Source organism: Drosophila erecta, unplaced genomic scaffold (genome assembly GCF_003286155.1).
Source record: "Drosophila erecta strain 14021-0224.00,06,07 unplaced genomic scaffold, DereRS2 tig00000092-arrow-pilon, whole genome shotgun sequence".
NCBI classification, from domain to species: domain Eukaryota; kingdom Metazoa; phylum Arthropoda; class Insecta; order Diptera; family Drosophilidae; genus Drosophila; species Drosophila erecta.
The window spans coordinates 17,354,553-17,373,602 of NW_020825207.1; the positions used below are offsets into that span (position 1 = coordinate 17,354,553).

The 19,050-nt window shown below is 45.6% G+C and overlaps 1 protein-coding gene across 5 annotated transcripts in view; it reads right to left on the minus strand.

Moving 5' to 3' along the window:
- Positions 1-7,152: 7,152 nt before the first annotated feature.
- LOC6549240 (transcription factor hamlet) overlaps positions 7,153-19,050 on the minus strand; it is a 29,669-nt gene continuing 17,771 nt past the window's right edge. For 3 of the 5 annotated variants that reach the window (XM_026980684.1, XM_015156585.2, XM_001974311.3), the window contains exons 5-8: positions 15,539-15,683; positions 13,418-13,574; positions 9,087-10,040; positions 7,153-8,883 (exon numbers count right to left, since the gene is read on the minus strand). In XM_026980684.1, coding sequence (XP_026836485.1) covers positions 7,744-8,883; positions 9,087-10,040; positions 13,418-13,574; positions 15,539-15,683 — 2,396 coding nt within the window. In that variant the 3' untranslated portion in view covers positions 7,153-7,743. Of the gene's footprint in view, positions 8,884-9,086; positions 10,041-13,417; positions 13,575-15,538; positions 15,684-15,745; positions 15,874-15,910; positions 16,087-19,050 lie in introns of those variants that run through there. The other 2 variants (XM_026980686.1, XM_026980685.1) reach the window with 2 other exon arrangements.

The window sequence follows — 19,050 nt, forward strand, 5'->3', positions numbered from 1 at the left end:
GCAGGAACTTGACCACCAGTCGTCAGTCAGAAATTAGCATAGAGAATGTGTTGACTGCTCGGCCCTATGACAGTGAAAAATGGGAAATGTTTAGGTGGACAGGGGTCAGTCAGTGTGTTACTTCAATGCTTAGGAGGATGTAAGACTGACTCAAAATGGTCTTCGATCTAAACCTACAAGTCCACTCATTATTTGTTCTCTGGGATGTGGAATAACAGTATTGTTAGGTGAACTGTTTATAAATACACACAGCGTTTGATTAAGATGGATGAATCAATGTGCTTTTATTTTCGTTAGGAATTGAAGAATATTTATTTTCCGCCTAATCAACCGATTGGTTTATTCACATGATGTAGCATAATAGAGCCAGAGCATGCATATCCATATTTGCATGCAGAAGAAAGGAAACCTTCTAGTCGGATTTCCCTGCCGATCATTTACTGGCCACGTTCATTACTCGCAGACCTTCGGATCTCTTTTTACCAATAATAGCCACATCACCGCAGTCCAGATCGGGAAAATAGAACCCCAAAGTGCGACCCAATTGCATGGCGAAGGCATCGGCCGAAGAAGACTCCGATGTAGAGTCGTTTCCATTTCCCATTTCCCATTTTCCTATTTTCTGTGGCCAGACCAGGGCAATCAGGTGGGGCGGGGGGAAGAGGGGAAAAGAGATCACCACGTAAGTACTAGACACACACAAAAAGGAAAGCACAAATTGCCAATTCGATGCGATGCGATTTCAGGAATTTAGCATAGTTTGTGGCTTTCATTTGCATTCAATTTGTATTTGTTGTTGCTCGGCTTGCATTTTATTGTCGTTTTACGTTGTCTGGCTGTAGCAAAGGCACAACACAAGCAACAACAATCAAGGCAACGGCCACAGAGACAACAATAATCGACAACAATAATGGTAACAACAACACACGAATGCCACGCGCCTACTTATGTTTGCCATGTGGCATGTGGAGTGCAGCTCTAGCTCCAGCTACAGCTTAGAGCCAAGATCCAAGATCCAAGATCCCGTTGCCCTCACACAGCCTATAATATCCCCCATCCCCATCCCCGTCCCCAGCTCTCTTCCTCTTCCTGGCCCAAGAGACGGATCCCCGTCCACCTAGCTGCAATGCTCAAGTTGAGGTTTCTGCCTCGGCGTTGCCAGTTAAATTGCAAAACACCTTTGCAGCCACAGCTGAAGTTTTTGGATGGTCTTTTTGGGGGATCCCACGAGGGGGACATGGGGGGCGATGCAGGGGCTCGGAGCGGGGGATCGGCTCTCTGAGCCAGAAATTACACTGGAGCCTTACATATGAGATGCGGGGTTTGGTATAACATGGTATGGCATCGTATCTCTATGCTGGTTTGTGGGCCTTTTGATCCGTTTTACTTTGTAGTAGTTGCTGTGGGCCTCATGGATAACGCTAAGTGGGTGGATCAAAGATTTTCAAAGATTTCCTTATGAGCACCTATCGATGAGGTCTTTGAAATATACTTTAAAGCGTTGTAAAAATATTTATTTTATTTTAATTAATACAGTTACCTTTGATTTAAGTAGGCTCTCTGTTAGTGAGTTAAGCTCCAATTTGATTGCTGCAACAGTGGTAATTAATCAAGAACAATTCGTTAAGCTACCCAATTCCATATGCATATGGCCAGATATTTGTTCTCCTCACCTTCGTCCCAACCTGGCTCATTGTCATCATCATCGTCGTCTGTTGTTTTTGGCCTGGCCCACGATTCGAGCCAACAGCCTCCCAGCCTCTGGCCGCAATCTCCGCGAGATCTCAACTGATAGAGCAATGATGTGTAGCCTGGATGTGGGGCTCATACCCCAGATGGAGCGGAGCTCCTCCACGGCCCGACCAATTCGCATACTCCAGTTTTGGTTTCATTTTTTCCTTTTCTTCGATCTCTGCCCGCTTTTGTCTTGAGCTGTTGGCTGTGAGCTGTTGGCTGCAAGCGCGTTGCCATTTTCGGAGCTGGCAGACGTCGCGTCCACGAGGAGAGTGTGGCGTCTTTCCAGCCCAGGCACAACATGTTGGTGGAAATTTATGTCATCCCTTGTTGTCGTGTTGAATCTTACGATGACATTTCCAACATAATTTAGGCCCACGCATGGAGAGATCGCCGGAGAGAGAGTGCGACAGAAATCTGGTGGGGACATCCGCATCCTCATCCTCATCCGCATCCCAGGCATCATGAGTCTTCGGTAATGGGTGTTGAATGGCGCGGCACATCTCCAGCGACTTTTGATATCCATTACTAAAAGGTATGCTTTACATAGCACCAGTCTACAGCGTCGACTTACCAAATCCAGCCTTGTTTTCAATTGTAGTTCAAGTTTTAAACTTACGACGTGTATTCAGCATTTCAAAATCCAGCTCCATAAAAACATGACTTAAATTAAATTGTATAAATGTCGGCAGCAAATTACAGCAGCATGTGGTGTCGGGAGAAAATTGATTAAATGCAATTAAGCCATTTAAGATTTATGACAGCCAATAAAGACGTAAAGGCGCCCAACTAGCGGGTATCGTATGGCCCAAAAACTTGCCTATTTCCCAGTCACCTCGATCTTGTCTCTTGTCTGCCGTTTGGCATTTTGGCAGCGTTGACGATGACACCAGCTACAGCCACAGCCGCAGCCGCAGCCACAGCTACGTCCTCAACTTCAGATTCAGGTTCGGATCGGGCTTTAGCTCTGACACGGCGATAAATTTGTACCGTGCGTGGATGGCTGAGGCTGCGGCTGCGGCTGCTGTCGGATGTCTGATGTCTGATGTCTAAAGGCTGATCTCCAGGTGACGCCGAAGACGAGGCGTGGAGTCGTGTACAAATCGTTGGCATTGTAATTTAATGTATCAATTGCTTTGATTTGCCAATTTCGATGCTTTGCGAGTGCGTCGGAGGCGGCGAAGGCACGAAATTGGCACGAGCAGAGCGGCAATATCTGGGCTGCACTGAGCCAATAATTGATTCCCTTTTGATAGTATGGCCACATAGGCGTATTGAAATCTTACCCTAATTTAAATCTCTTATTAAATGCTTCATAAAAACCGATAATCTTTAAAAACAACTTTCCCATCTCCAGGACACGTTCGTCTCTGTGCCTCAAATGTTTATGGACTTGGCTTGCCGCTTTTTCGGGCAGTAAAATGTTTCGAGTGCACTCGAAGAGCAGCACTTGGGGCTTGATTAGTGTGATTTAGTTACAGGCCGTGTGCCAGGCGCATGACACAAGCTCCTCAGCTCGGCTTCGAACTATTAAACTACCAGGCTAGCAAAAAGCTGCGCAGCCCCGACTTGCAGATACAGATACAAATGCGGAGCTGACTCGTCTGACTTACATTCAACATCCCGTTGAACGTTCGATGCCCCTCGGATGGCTCTTGTAGTTTGCACAATATTTGATTCCATCAGTGGCAGTCGTGGCGAAAAAGGGGGGCTGCAGCGGGGGCGGTTTGGGGGCTGGGCGCCCGGGGGGTGGCGGGCGTTTTGCTGGGCCCACTGTGCGCAATTTGCTACACGAAACTGTGCCAAACATCTGCGCCTTTAGTACCTTCGGCTGCTTTTCGCCGCTTTTTTTCCGCTGCCGATGCCGGAGTAGGAAATGAAAACATCTGCTGACTGATTGCCCCCTGGTCGCAGATTTGCAGCCGCAAAAACGGCAGGAAAGGAGGATCATCCGCTCCACGACGAAGATCCAATGCACTCCCAAGTCGATCTCTGGGGAATATTAAGTTATCTTATTGGAATGGCAAAGGATTTGCAGTTTAGTTTAATGCTAAATCTCCTTTACGATCGAGATACATTTCTGTTATGTACCGGTCTAAAAAGTCTTATTTTTGTAATTCAATCTTTGATTTTAGCTATTACAGATACTTAGTCGAAATGGTAACCCGTATATCTTCAACCACTTTTAATGTCTTCAAAATGAGTACTATTATTTTTTACGATTTAAAAGATAATATTCCATAATATTACCAATTCAATGTCAAACATTTCCACATTTTATGGCTATTTTTCTCCATGCCATTCCACTTACTTAACAATAACCATTTTTATTAAGAATAAAGTCGTTTAATTTGTCGGCTTATTAGCGAAAAAGCCAAAAAGCCGACTCGCAGTTAGAGCATTTGAAAGCCAAAAGTCTGCCCAATCACTCAGCCAAGTTATGAACAACAGTTAGTCGGAGTTAGCCTGGCCGAGTGCCCGGCAATCCGGCAATGTGGGTCTTCATGGATCAATGGGATACGCGTGATGTCCTTCGGCTAGATTCTGTTTGCTGCTCTGCGCTTTGCACGTCTTCCGTTCGCCCGATTTCGTTGGCCATAATTGTGCCATTAACGTGGCCGACTGCGGTCTGGGCCTCCCTAGCTCCATCTCTGCCATTTTACAACCCTTTCCCCTTTTTGGCTTGTGTCTACATTTGCATCCGTTTAGGCAAGCATTTTTCCTGCCTTTCGAAAGTCGCATTTAACGGTCCCTCCTAATGTGCACATTGATGCGCTTTTCCACCCACACTTAAAAATATTTCGATAAATGGACTTCTAAGTTTGGAATTGCATTCGACTTGATCTGAAGGTATTCGGCATACATTAAATCAGAATCTACATACTTAACATGCTTTCAGAAGTATAGCTGCATTGCAATAGGAATCATTTTAAAATGGTTATAGCACAGAATTCTTATTCTAAATTTGTTTTCTATCATTAATAAGATACTATTTGTTGTCTTATGAAATATGTTTAACATGGTGCCATAATAGAGAGCTCCTGTTATTTTTAAAATAACAAGATATTGTGTCTCATAATATTTTAGAAAGCTTCTAGGTACATGGGACTTGTCGAATTCAAGGAACACTTTTTTCCAAGTGCCGGTCACATACTAGCGGAGGATACAGACCCGATTCGATCCGTTTTGGGGCGTGTAACTGGGGCGCAACAAAGCCCATTTGCGCAACTGGCACATAATCAACAGTTGCTTAGTCAGGGCGTTATGGATCGCGTTCCTCCGAATTTCCACATTTCGATCCAGGTTGCAGTCAAGGTTTCCAGCGCTCTGCGGCTTTATCCATGCTCGTTATCATAATGTGTTGGCTCATTTGGACGGGCTGCCTCGGATCCTCGGATACTGAATGGACTCCATGAGGTGGGTGGATCCATGTGCATCGGGATCGGGAGCTGGCGACTCTGTAATCAGCGAGGTGTGAGTGACCTGAATAAGGTTGGTCAGCGGCGGGAGTTGGGATGGCGACTGGAATGGGTATTGGGCATGGGGAAGGGGAAGGGAAATTGCTGGGCCGGCTTGCCTAGGAGAATGTTGGAAAATAGCTCGGCAAAAAGCTACTTGCTCCTCTCATATTAAAAAAGCATTTGTATCAACCATAAACGGTTAGAAAGGTTGAAACTAGTAGAAACCACTTGCCACGACCGCTGGCGGTTGGATGGCATTCCTTGACCTCGGTGATTTCTTTGGGTGGCTATCTGGTTTTGGAAGGCGGAAAAGTATCTTACAGAACGAATCGGAGTTAAAAGTGAGTCGATTGCCCACAGTTATCTTAAAGTAGATCGTATAAGAGATTATGATAAAGGTTTATTCGAGCTTAATTTATTTAAGAGATTATTTTAGTTTATAATACTATGATCAGAATGATCTTTGATCAAAAATTCAGCCAAACTTGCACCCATGCCCTACTTATAACTTCATAGAATGCTCTAATGATCACGCCCATATTGCTCACTTGGTAATTGGCCAACATGTTGCCCAGGAATTTGTTCATCTAGTCATGTAGCTCCACTGCAAATTATGCCTTCTTCAATTAACGCCCCGGGATCAATTTTCAGTCACAGACTGTGACCAAATAACCGGCTAATGCGGCCCGACAAGAAGGAATTCTGGCCGAGATCAGGGCGGGGCACTGGATGTGTAACCAATTACCAATTATCTACTGTTTTCCACACAAATTTAACATAATTTGGCCAGTTTTGCGTTCAAATTTGTGGCACAATTTGTGGAAGTTGGCTGTGGTCAGGGCCAAGAAACGGCTCCATGGCCAAAATGAGATGGGCGGGCAGAGGGACTTGGCTCCGGCTGACTCCAATTGTGGCCGAAGATTATTATTTTGGCTACTGGCTGGCTGCCAAGCGTATTTCGCATAATCGAAAGTGACCGAACCGCAGCCATTTGACTGATCTTTTGTATGCCAGTCGGGTAGCGGTCGATCGTCGGTTATGCACAGGTTGGGGAAATATTGAAATACACAAAATTGGAGTCGAAAAAGTATCTTTTTGGATTTGTTGCTTTGGCAAAAAATGATTGATGCCAATGGCGAGCGCCCCGGCTAATACAATTTAAAATTCAGTTAAAAACAAAAGACCAAACAAAAACGAACGAAATACGGTTTCAAAAAGTATAAAAGACGGAAAAAATGAAAAGTATTCATGGATAGATCGCATAGTTTTAACCGCATTTCGCCGAAGGCGTAACACACTCTAAACCGGAAGGGTAATTAACTCGCTTTGCCGATCACGCCTTTGCATTCAGATCGGAGTTTGGAGTTTTGAGTTCGCAGTTTGGAGATCGGACTCGAGATGGATGGGATGGATGACTTGGGCTGGTGGATGGAGCCAGATGGATGGCCCGGTGTATTAAAAAGCTATAAGATTCGGGTTTCGTTTCGTTTTAGGCTCTTTCTGATCTGCTGTTTCTCCTATTTTATTTTTGCTCTGCGCCAATGATTAATAATCGGGCGAGTGAGTTGGTTTATAGGCAAATGCGTTCACAATTATGTTTCGGGTCTGCGGCCAGGATTGATGGGTGTATAAAGGCTTCTTTTATGCGGTAATTGAGTGTGGATGAACCAACCTCTTTCAATGGCTTTATTATGCCCACAAAATTTGGCTCCGCCTGTGCGGTTTCCACCGATCTAGATTCGGAAAATATGGGCCAATAAACTGACGAAACTATAGGCTAGAAAATTTAAATGATCTGAAACCTTTCCTTTTATTTTGTACGCTTGCTTGTTCAAGCAATTACTCCAGTTTATTCTTAATTAGCCCTGCCATTTATACCAATTTCAAACCCATAATTTGTATGCGATTGTTTCTTTTATTGATTTTTCATGTTTCATAACGATCTTTTCTGGTTTTCATATATTTAATAATAATAATATAATTAAACGTTAAGTAAATGTTATAAAATTGATTTTGTTTTTCTGGTTTTTGTTGTTGAGAATTGCAGTAATTAGCTCTATAAATATGTTTAACTTACGGCATACGTTACAAATCGATTTACACATACAGATTTATGTATACATATAAAGCCTATACACGTACACAATCAAAATATCCATATACATATATCCATATATTTATATGTATATAATTCACAGAGCTTCGAAGTAGTTGAAATCGACCCAGTAAGTAAGACTTTTATATGTCTATGTACAGTTGTTTAAATTAGCTACACGTTTAAGGTGGTTTTAGAGTGGTATAGTACGTTGTTTATAAAGTTTTTGCCTTTAAGTTGAATTTATTTGTATTTAGTTTAATGTTTGATGCTTCACCGTCTTTTTCCATTGATTGCATAGCTAATGTTTAGAGTTTCGTTTAGTACAAGTTGTGTGGAAATGGTAACTACTTAAAGATAGATTTCCCTCTCGGAGGCACGCTTAAGTAAGAGTTAAAGTAAGTTTATCATTTAACAACGAGGAAAGCAAGCTCCCTAATTTCCTTACGATTCCTAAGAGCTTATTGTAATGGCCTTGGGGTTGTTGTTGCCGCTGCTGCTGTTGTTGTTGCTGATGTTGCTGCTGTTGTTGTTGAAGCTGCCGCTCTCCTTTTCCAGATTCACGGACTGATCGTCGCTATTGGGATACTCCTCGGTATCGCCCTCGTTTCCGGCCAGACTGTTGGGCGTGTAGACCCGGTTCATGAACTTCCTTATGTCATCGAAGTACTCCTCCCGCTCGGCAATGCCACTGGAACTGGGCGAATCCCGGAAATTGTTGCCCTCCGACTCGTGCTTCTTCACGTGCCGGTCGAGATTCGTCTGCTGGCCGAAGGATCTATCGCAGAGCTCGCAGCGAAAAGGACGCTCCTTGTTGTGGATGTTCCTCACATGCCGCTGCAGGTTCGAGGATATACTGAATGCCCGGTCGCAGTACTTGCACGGATACGGCTGCTCGCCCGTGTGCGTCCTCAAATGCCTCGTCAGATTGGCCGATCTGGGGAACACCTTGCCGCAGAACTTGCAGCTGTAACGATCCTTCGTCTTGAGACCCACCACACTGCCCGCGGAGAATTTCACGGGCGGAAGCGGCCGCTTTGGGGCAGCTACACTGGCGGCTCCCGCCAGCAGCGCCTCAATGCCGCGCCGTCCGCCCGGTTGGCATAAAAAAGGAAACCCCGAGCGGTAGATCTCCTCCAGCAACAGCGGATGGAAGGTGGGATGAGTCTGCGGATGAGCCATGTGGGAGAGAGCGCTGAGGTCCGCTGCACTCGGCGCTGGCGCCATCGTCGGCACCGCTCCGCCCTCGGACGCGCTGCTCAGCTCTCCGCCCGCACTTGTGGGTGGCGACGGGGAGGGGGTGAGGCCGGGCGAGGCGGTGGGCGTGGGCGTGGGACTGCTGCCCTTGTGCGACTTCTGCGAGGTGGAGGACTCCGCCGAGCTGTGTGATTTTCCCAATTTCAGCGGCGGCTCCCTTTCGGCCTCGAACTCGTGTAATCTTGGCATGAACCTATTGAGCAGAATGGTTTCTTCTGCCGGTCCGTAACAGAATGATCTGGCCGAGCGTTTGCGGCAAATGGAAAGGTCCAGTGGCCCATCTCCTCCGGAGGGTGTGTCTGCGGGCGGTGGTGTGCTCACGATGTCAATGGATTTCTATGGGTGAAGGGGAACGGGTTAGAAAAATTTTAAAAATTTAAGTTACTAACTACTTTCAAAATCTATTTAATATTGCAAAATGTATTTGAATTTCGTTCAGTGGCTTGAATATTTGAAATTATTAATCACTTTTAAACGCTTTAACTTTAAAAACAATGAGAAATAACTATCAAAAAAAAAAAAAAAGGAAACGAACTTACCCTATCATCCTCGGCCTGCTGCTGATCGGGACTGCTAACCCTCTCGGGTTCCTGCTTCATCTCGTCCTGCTCCTCAGATTTGGAGTCATTTCTTGCGTCCTCCGATTTCTCCTTAATATCCAGGGAATGCCGGCTCTCGTCGTCTTCGCCTTCGGAGACGTGCACAAGGGGCTCCTTCTTCAGTTTTTCCTCCGCCTTGAAGGCCAACTCCTTCTCCTTAACTTTGTCATAGACATGGGACTCACTGTTCTCACCGTTTAGGAAGCCAAATGGCAGTTTCTGATCAAATGTGGAAACGGGAGAGGTGATTTCGGGACCACCGCAGCCCAAATCTTTTGAGAAAAACATTGGAATGTTCGTAGGATGCAGTGGATTTTGGGGTAGAAAGGCGGAAAATCCGTATGGCGGAAATCCGGGAAAGAAAGGCGGTGCAGTGCGGAACATGAGGAAAGGATTCGGTGGCGTCGACATGGCGGCAACGGCGGCGGCGGCTGCTGAGGACGAGGACTCCGAAGATTCCCTGGGCGGCGCTGGACAGGTGGATGTGGCTGTGGCGGCCAAGTGGGGCTGGTGCGGAAGTGAGTGCTGGTGCGGATGCGGATGGTGGCGATTCACGTGCTGGCTCCGATACGGACCCGGACCCGCTGAATCACAGAACTTTTGGTGCTTGTTCAGGGAGGTCGATGTGCTGAAGCTCTGGTTGCACTTGTCGCACTTGATCTGCATCCGACAGGTGGCGTGCATCCGTTTGTGCCGGCACAGATTCGAGAACTGCGTATACGCCTTGGAGCACACCTCGCAGGCGAAGGGCTTCACGGAGCTGTGGATGTGCTGGTGCTGCTTCAGGCCCGACGAGGTTCCGAACGTTTTCCCGCACTCCGGACACGGATGACAGCGAGCTCCGACGTGGTAGGCGCGAATATGCCGCTGTAGATTCGAGGGGTCACAAAATACCTGCAAAATACGGATCACAGAGCAAAGCGAACGGTGTGAGTTGCGATTGGTGGTTGGCAATAAAACAAAAAATGCGTGCACTGCTAGAAATACCGCAATATATAGTCTAAAACATTTAATTTAAATTGTGAAAATTATAAGCAAATATCCATTACTTTTACCCGCTGGTAACACTCAGTTTAAATTGTTATTCTACCTATTTTAAATTGGCTTGGGTTTGGGTAGCTAAATCAAGTTTCTTGCTCTGTACGAAATAGTGAACTGGTCGGCTGATCTGGTTCCAAATCCAAATGAAACGAAACTGAAATTAATCAATCATCTGGTGGTGGTGGTGGTGCTGCTGCTGCTGGTTTTGCCGCTTAAACGGATCTCATATTTGGGCTGGACAATAACCGACGCTCTCCGAGATTACGCAAAGGTAACCAGAGCAGCGGCGGCGAATGGCAACAACATCATCTCCACCCACTTGGCAGCAGCCAAACACCTTCGTCAATTATTAACATCAATTGCTACAATTGTCATTGCCCGGCCCGAATGGTGATCATCCATCACCCCCTCCCGGCGAGGTCTCCCAGCGGAGATCAGGGTTGGACAATAGAAGCGCCCTCCATATGTGAAGCGAAGCGGGAAATCAAGCTAGCCAAGGCTAATCAAGAAAGGCATACAAGTACTGTAATGTAGGACCCTTTACATTTGAGATCATATAACGTTTTCCAATATTAATTTAATAATTATAAATACGGTTATTTAGGCCGTAGCATTTTTGAGAGACATTGTCAACCAATTTAATAATACAAGAATTGTTTTACCAAGCATTGCGACAAGTACTGCGACCAGCCCTAAGTCAGAAGCACTCCAGCTGGAGCTCGCACATTTCGTATTCGGAGGGGCGAAGGCAATGACAGATGGGGCCTGGGATTGGGGGGCAGGTGGGGCGGCGGGTGTTAGCGTGGGGCAGGGGATCCAGCCTGGCATCCAGTTTTGTGTACCCACTTCAAACTTGATTTCGGTCAGCCGTTGCGACTCCCCCGTCGCCTTTTTACGAAACTGTTATGCCTAATCATGCTGTCATAATGCGCTACGAATTCATATCAAACGATGATCGAGGCAGCCTTTTTTGTCTATCTCTATGAGCCACACAAAAGGTGGCGAATCGGAGGGCGGGGGATTGGGGGCATAAGTTGGGGCATCCAGGGAAGCCAAGGCAAGAAAGAGAGAGAGAGAGGCGACATACAAGAATAGCTCGTGCTATAACTACATCAAACGGATTAGATTCAACTACTCTCCAAAAAGGCGAAAAACGCCACAATAGACAACGACAACTACAAAAACATTATATGTACGTATATATATAAACGACAACGACGATCTCTGTGTTGCAGCAAAAACAACAATTGGGAAAAAACAACTAACGAAACAGTGAAAAAATCAAGGCTACCACCTTTCAATAACTTAAATCATATCTTATATAACTTTGCTAATTATTTATATCCATTGGGTGGCTTTATTAAACGACAGGATCTGGAATTTTTGATCAAATATTTGGACTCATACTCGATCGTTGTGCATTTTTCTCTGTGTACTGGTACTGAAAGATGAAAAGCAGTCGCAGCTTCGTTGGGTTAAGTGTAGGTGTTTTGGCATTCGGCGGTGCAGAAGTGAAGAAGGGGGAAAGTGGTGCAGGGGCTCCGACGAGATCTCTGTTTTTCTGTGGAATGCGCCTTGGGTGGGGGTACTATCAAGGAGGTGGGCGCCAGGGGGCTGGACGGGGCTGTAAGCCAAGATCTAGGAGCGTACGTGGGGTCAGCCAAGGCATCGGTGCCTTTGGGTCCATGGCCTGAAGATGGGATCAGAGTCTGGTAGCCTAATGGAGTTGAAACTTCTGGCTGAAGTTGCACGGAAATAAACTAATGAAAACCCGATAAAAATGCATTTTGCATAATTTGGGTCCAATGAAAGCTGGTTGTTCATATTAATTTATTGATTTGAAAGAGTCATCTGGAGATGTTCGATTATCTTAAACTCTCCTGGTAAATAGACCACATTCCTGTGCCGTCCGAAAACCGCCCAAAGAGTTTACAGTTATCCGCCCCCTTAACACCATTGTGCACTCAACTGCCTCATCACGGATGCCAAGCTGAGCCACCGAACAAAGCCTTGTAGATCCGTGGCAAATCCCTTTGGAAACGCCTTAAGCCCGCTGCCTAAAACAAACAAAGCTGACAGCTGCAGCTCTTTTTGGGCCTGTCAGAGGGCCTACAGAAGAGGTTAACAAAAAAAGCTCGCAGCCAGCGAAAGTCTGGCCCAAAAGATCGATCATCATTTGTTTTGGGCCGAGTGGCTCCCGTTTAGGGATGGGTTTCTTCGGAGATACATGGATGAACTGAGAGCTTAGAGCTGTGGAGCTGTGGAGCTGGGGAGCTGGGGAGCCACATTGCGTGCTACTTACATGCCACCGAAACAATTACAGAGCGCTAAGTAAACCAACTGTAATGCTCGATGGGCATTGAAATACCGTTCGATTTGGATTGGGATTGGGATTTGGAAATGGAAATGGGAAAAGCGTAGAGAAAAGGCCCAATTGCGACCACAAGATCGTAATCAACATGCCATTAAAACATCTTTGGAAGATGTCGAAGTCGCAGTGCGATGACAATGACGCATGAAGCGAATCGTTCGATGGATGGATGCTTGATTTTCGATGGCTAGATGGATGGATGGAATGGATGGATGGCTGGATGGTTGGATGGTTGGATGGTTGGATGCCGTTGCCTCCACTCCAAGCCCTTTTGATTTCGCTTTGGCATTCAAATGCAGCCAGCGAAGATGAACTCCACAAAGGGCGGGGCAAGGGGGGCTGCGACAGGGTTTCTTCATTACGGGTCGCTTAAGTGTTTCTGCTTTGGATGAGTACACGCCCTGATTTCCAGCTATTGCAAGTAAGCCGCTCAGCGCGTGCTCAAAAGGTGGACCAGGTGGACCAGGTGGACCAGGTGGTGCCGGGAGGTGCCGGGTGTGCTGAAGTACACACTTAAAAGCCAAGTTAGCAGCCCGCGGCTATTGATCCGCTTGAAATCAAAAGTCTTTTTGTGTTGCCAAGCCACCAGAGCACCACGAGCTGATACAATAATTAATGACGGCGTAAGTTTTGGGCCGATCGAAGGTTGTTGGTAACAGAAGCTATTGCCGCGATGCTCTCTCTTCATCTTTATCAGATGATAAAGATCTTAAGTCGTGGATGATGCTGATACTTTTTTGGGATATCTACGCAACGTTGTGTCAAATGCCACGTGCAGCCTTTATGTTTTGCACAGCTCTTTCCATTTAAATCAAATATCTTACGTAGACTAATATATTCAAGGGGTTTAAGTGCTTACCTTGCTGCAATTTTCGCAGGAATATTTGCGTATGTTATTGTGGGAGATAGCTTCGTGTTTAATCAGCAAAGGACGATGGCAAAATCGCAGAGCGCATTGCTTGCAGGGGAACTCGTCCTGCTTGAAGTGGTGAGTGCCTATCAGATGATCGTCCAAGCTGGAAAGGTAAGAAAGGCGAGGAAAATGCTTAGAAGTGCAGTTCTAGGAAAACTCCGGGCACCAAGAGCCACTTTGCCGCCCTTATCTGACTGGCTGTCATCGCAAGTAGGGAAATTAGCATTGTGACATTTTCGTGAGGCTCTCTCCGCCAAATCGCCGCGGTTCAATCAAAGTCATGTGCGCCAGTTCACACGCCTTTGTTTGCCGTCCACCTGGGATAACGCCCACCTCGGCAAATCCCTCCCCCTTTTCCCGGACGGGCGTCAATTAGTCAAATGATGTTCAATATTTAATATGCGCGGCCAGCTGATAAGAGATCTTATTCCGAAAAAGGCAACAGCTGCGACCAATGAGCAGAGGCGTCCTTGATGGAGGAGAACTTCGCCCAAAAGTGGTGCGTGGTGGTGCGATGCTTATCGACTTGTACGTGGGTGGAGTAAAATCAGGCAAAACAAAAAATTATATATATATGAGGCAAAGCGATGTCGACAAGAGGCGGCAACATTTTCATTTTTCTTTGTTTTGTCATCGTCATGGAAGAGTTGATAGTTCCGAGCCCCCAAACCCCCCTTTTTCGCTACCTTCACCTGAAGTGTGGGCGTTTGTTTGGCTTACAGTCCATGCATGTTCAACATCAGATAAATGGCAAAAAAAAAAACAAAAAAAAAGAGAAAAAATATAGAGACAGCCTGGACACGCAGACATTGCGCACATAGCTTCCCTTCCATCCAGAGCTCCTCATGTAAAATTCAATAAATCACCGGCACTGATAAGTGCCCCCCAGGGGGGTTGGGGACCCACCACCACCCACTCTAGTAACGGTAAGCATATAGAGCGGCGCTCCACATCTCGGGGCAAACATCAAATCAAAGCTCGCTTTTAGCACTTCAACTTAAATATATGGGTATCTGTGATTATAGCCATCGCAGGGTATATATGCGGGGATATAGAAATGTCATTTGCGTGCTGCCTTCAATTGTTGCTTGTGGGTCATTTATTTATTACAACGCAAAACATTTGTAAATATTGGGACAAAACTTTTGCATTAACCACTTGTGTGGGAGGATGATGGTCGTGTTTGTTTTTGAAGAGGGAAAACTAAATGGCCGGATTGATGGTCAGATATTCAATTCATTGGGAATAATGCACATGATTATATATAAATATAATGAAACCTACTAATTTTAAGGCGAATAATTTCCCTTTTCTATTTTCCCTTTTGATGGCCGAGTGACTACTGAAAGCTCAGACGTGAGCGAAAAACAACCTTTGGTGGAAAACGAAATAAAACCCAATGGAATCGAAATGCCGCATCGATACAGGAGTCATTAAGCCACAGTTAACACCTACAGATTGCACATTTGGGCCCATAAAAAACCAATCACGGAACGGGCCAAGCCAAACCAAACCGAAGTGTACACTAAACTTCAGGTGGCCAAAGCGAACCGAAAGCCCGTCAAATCAAGACCAAGACCATTTCGATTTATTTCAGAGCTCGGATCTCACTCTCACTTTCGGTTGAGCGTCTCTGGGATGTTTAATGGCACTTTTATTGGCCGCACTATTATCGCCATCAACTTTTAATTAAGATCTCCGCCGGAGTCTGGCTTTAGACCGCATATCAATTTAGATCCAAAGGCATTTAGCAACATTGGCGAATACTTTGTATATCTGTCGGATTTCGCTTTCAGCTTGTACACATCTGCACGGATTTTATTCGCTGCGCACCCATAATTCTTTTGGGTAAGTTGGAAGCTAATTGGGGGCTTGTTGTGTTTTTTACTTTTCTATTTTTTTTAGATCCCCATTTGATTTGGATTACTGGCGCTGCTGCTTAAATGCCAAAGCAATTTGGGCTGCAGACATTCACCTACGCGAAATTCGGAAGTGGCTCTTGATACCCTGGCCGTGTTCTCCCCGGGGGTCTGATTAATGGCAAATAGGTTGGCCAGTCGTACTTACAGATCTAAGTCCGGATAGACTTTATCACAGACCTCACAGCGTATATCGAAACCGTTTTCGTCGTCTGTGAAATCGATGTCTGCCTGGCTGATCAGCGAGGAGTTTTTCTTATCTTTGGAGAATTCGTCGCCACTGTACAAAGAGCCTGGAATGAAGGGAATGCACTTGAATTAAAATTGTGTGAATTTGGAAATATTATAAACGCACAAGCTTGGAGATGAACACTTAAAATGAATACAAATGAACAGCATAGATCTCTTTCTATGTTCACATTTATAAACTTCTTCGAGTGACAAAAAATTGTTATATTCGTAGTTGGCAGCAGTGATCTCACTAAACTATTGTGTTAACTTGCAGTCTTATAGCACTCACTGAAAAGCAGGAAACCACAAAGACCAACTGCGTGTATTCACTATATATCCTTCGATCCTTAGGTTATCAGTTGAGCTGGTCACTTGACACACAACCGTTCGGCTTCGCGTTTGATGAACAAGTGTGTCGTTTGCGGAGCATAATGCCGACGAGCTAATGTTCTGTTTGTCCGCTAACAATCTGCGGCAGGTCCTTTTTCTGGCCAGGACGCACTGGCATATGACCAACACACACCTTTGCACACCTCTGCACACCAACACACACATGCACACTCGCCCGGGAGTAAACACGCAAACACTTAACACAAAATTGGTAGCAGAGACGAAATCGTGTGCACTCATATATGGCACTCGCATAGCTTGACGTTGAATAGATAATTGTCCCAAATGAAAGTAAGGTAAAGGCAAGACACCCCTGCCCACCCCACCATCTCTAGAGGCACTCCTCACCCCTCTATTAACTTGGCCAACTCCCGACGAGTGCCAAGTGCACGGATACAGGGGGAGAAAATAAGTTTTCCATTTTAAGAATAAGGGTATGTTGTAGGAAAATGAACATTTAAAATATGGTTTGAAATAAAGTAATAATTTATGTAGTATATATATTTTATTTAAGTGGCTTCGCAGAAACTCTTTACAATAAAATGCTTCGTTTTAAAGAATTAGTGAGCTTTAAGTGGGTGGTACTTGCGGGGTAATTGTTACCTAATTTCTCTCTCTGCATCTTTAAGCAATTCCTAGGGGAAATGAGTGTTGAATATGAGCAGAGAGGTTGAGGAGCAGGCCGAGGTGCTCTAGGGGGTGGCTGAGGGCGAGGAGAGGGCGGGGGAGAGCAGGCTGCAGGCACTAGTAGTGGTATTGGTAGTGGTACTAGTTAGCAGGGGTGGTGGGCAGTGGACAACCACCAGGTGACACCAACACAGCGGCTAAGGGATGATGGCGATGACCAGAGATTATGCATGCAAGCACATCCGAAGGGTCAGCGTCAGCAGTCAACCCCTCAACCTCTGCCACCCTGCAATGCTAGTTCCGTTGGACTGATTTCGTTTGAAAAGTCATATACCCGCATGTAGATGTGGCACCTTGCCGGTTTCGCCGCTTTTGGCCTCAAAACAGGTGTTGCCTCTCAAGGCAGCCCACCCCCTTCGGGCGCCCAATCGAGGGGTGCTTACCAAACACCCAAGCCTTACCCGCTCTGTGAGCGGAGTGGTAATTGCTGTTTGGGTCAAAAGTTAATTTTCAGCGTGTGCAATATGGCCGCAAAGGGCAGCGAAGATTCCCACGTCAAGGGTTTTCCTTTGTGGGCTGCACTTGAACTTTGCCCGGAGTTTCTACTGTTCTTAAATTTTGGGTGGGCAAGCGTGGGATAGTTGGAGGGTAGGCGCCGTTTCTAGGGGGTGGAGATGACACATAGGAGTCAAGGTAGGAGTGGGTTGACATATGGTGTGCTGGGCAAATGGGAGGGTAGCTTTAGGTTCCTTGCGCCTGAGAATGCCTGGGAAAACTTATGCTTGGGTGGCTTGCTCTAAGTAGGGAGGTATCCTGGAAACCAAGTTGGAAGATATTAGGAGCAGCTGGTCTCAAAGCGAAAAAATATAAATAAAATTTCACTTGCAATAAACTATTATTTCTTATAATGCCAAAGGCAAATTAAAACTTATAGGGTTTATTAAAGCCCTTCAAGCAAGTAATTAATCAAATACCTAATTTATTTGCCTTTTCACAAAGGCATCTCCGCTGCCGGTTCACCCATCGATTCCTTATCATTTGGCCACTGCCCAGCCCCCTTGTCAGCATCCCCCCCAAATCCTGCACAATCCTTTCACGCCTTTCACCAGGTTTCTTTGCAGCTGGAATCCCCTTTCATCCGACAGATTGATTCACTCGACCCACAGAGGACTGACAATTCAATAGAGTCATTGTGAGGCATCAGGATGCGGATTAACCAGGGGAATGGATGCCGGAGGAGGCAGGCGGACTGGAAACTCTTTGACATGCCAATTACATATCACAGAATGTGCTGCTGGCTGGCAAAATCCACTGGCTGACCCTGAAACGGAGGCTGTATTGCTAAACGGAAGCCGAAACTGTTGACAAATGATTGATTGAATTATTTACACCTTACAACTTGCTCAAACGAAATGTGAAAAAATCAAAGTTAGATCCGCCTGCTAATCGATTTGGCAGCAGCACACAGTAAAAAACAAAAAGGGTTAGGTGGCACTCCTAATGATGCCTAAATTGACACACGATGATCATTTAGCGGAAGACGCGACACGAGCCTTCTATTCAATTTAATTTTTCCCATTCGCTTTTTATTTTTCAGCTCATTAATCATCCATCAGCTTTGCCGGCGACAAAGTGTCAATCGGCGGAGGTCTGTTGAGTTTTTTGGTTTTGGATTCGTATCTGAGTATCTTTCGTTAGTTAGGATCTCGTTTATGGGCTTGGTCTATGTGGCGTGTGTTCTGCCAGTCGCCAGTCGCCAGTTGGCGATACGAACGTATCTAAATGTGCTTCGTGTATAGTTTGTTCCATTGTTTGATTGGTCGATTGAAGAGTTGCCGCGATTTAAGCCGAAAGCCATCTCAAAAGTGTCTTGGTTTCGTTTCTTTATAGTTGGGAATGGTTTTTGGTTCTGTGTTTCTGCCGTTTTTCGGCGCGAAGGTGGAGTCAAGGTGAAGGGAGCTCGCTTGAGTTGACAACTTTGTGGGTTGGTTGATTACCGAGAGATTGGAGGAATAATAGTTGTAGTATTGGCAAGTAAGTTGTTTTAAATCTGCTAATGACTTTATTAAAGTAGGGCATTTAAACTGCTTCTTTTCATTGAGCTTAGGATATTTATTCAATTCGATTTGGAAGATATATAAAATTATTTTGTTCAGTCTTCTCTTTGGTAGATGACAATTTGCATTTAATGCTATGCACAACTTTTAAAAAACATTCCCATGCTCTGGAGTGCACCCCTTGGCATTGCATTTTCCTTACTGAAAATTCTCGAACGCGAAAAGTTCCCAGCCCAGGCGCTCATTAGATATTCCTCGACAAAAGTAACGGTCGCCACTTGGAACTCCCTCTCCTGAAAATCCAGCGATCCTTCGCTGCCGTTGCAACCACACTTTCGATCGCTCCTTGCCACCT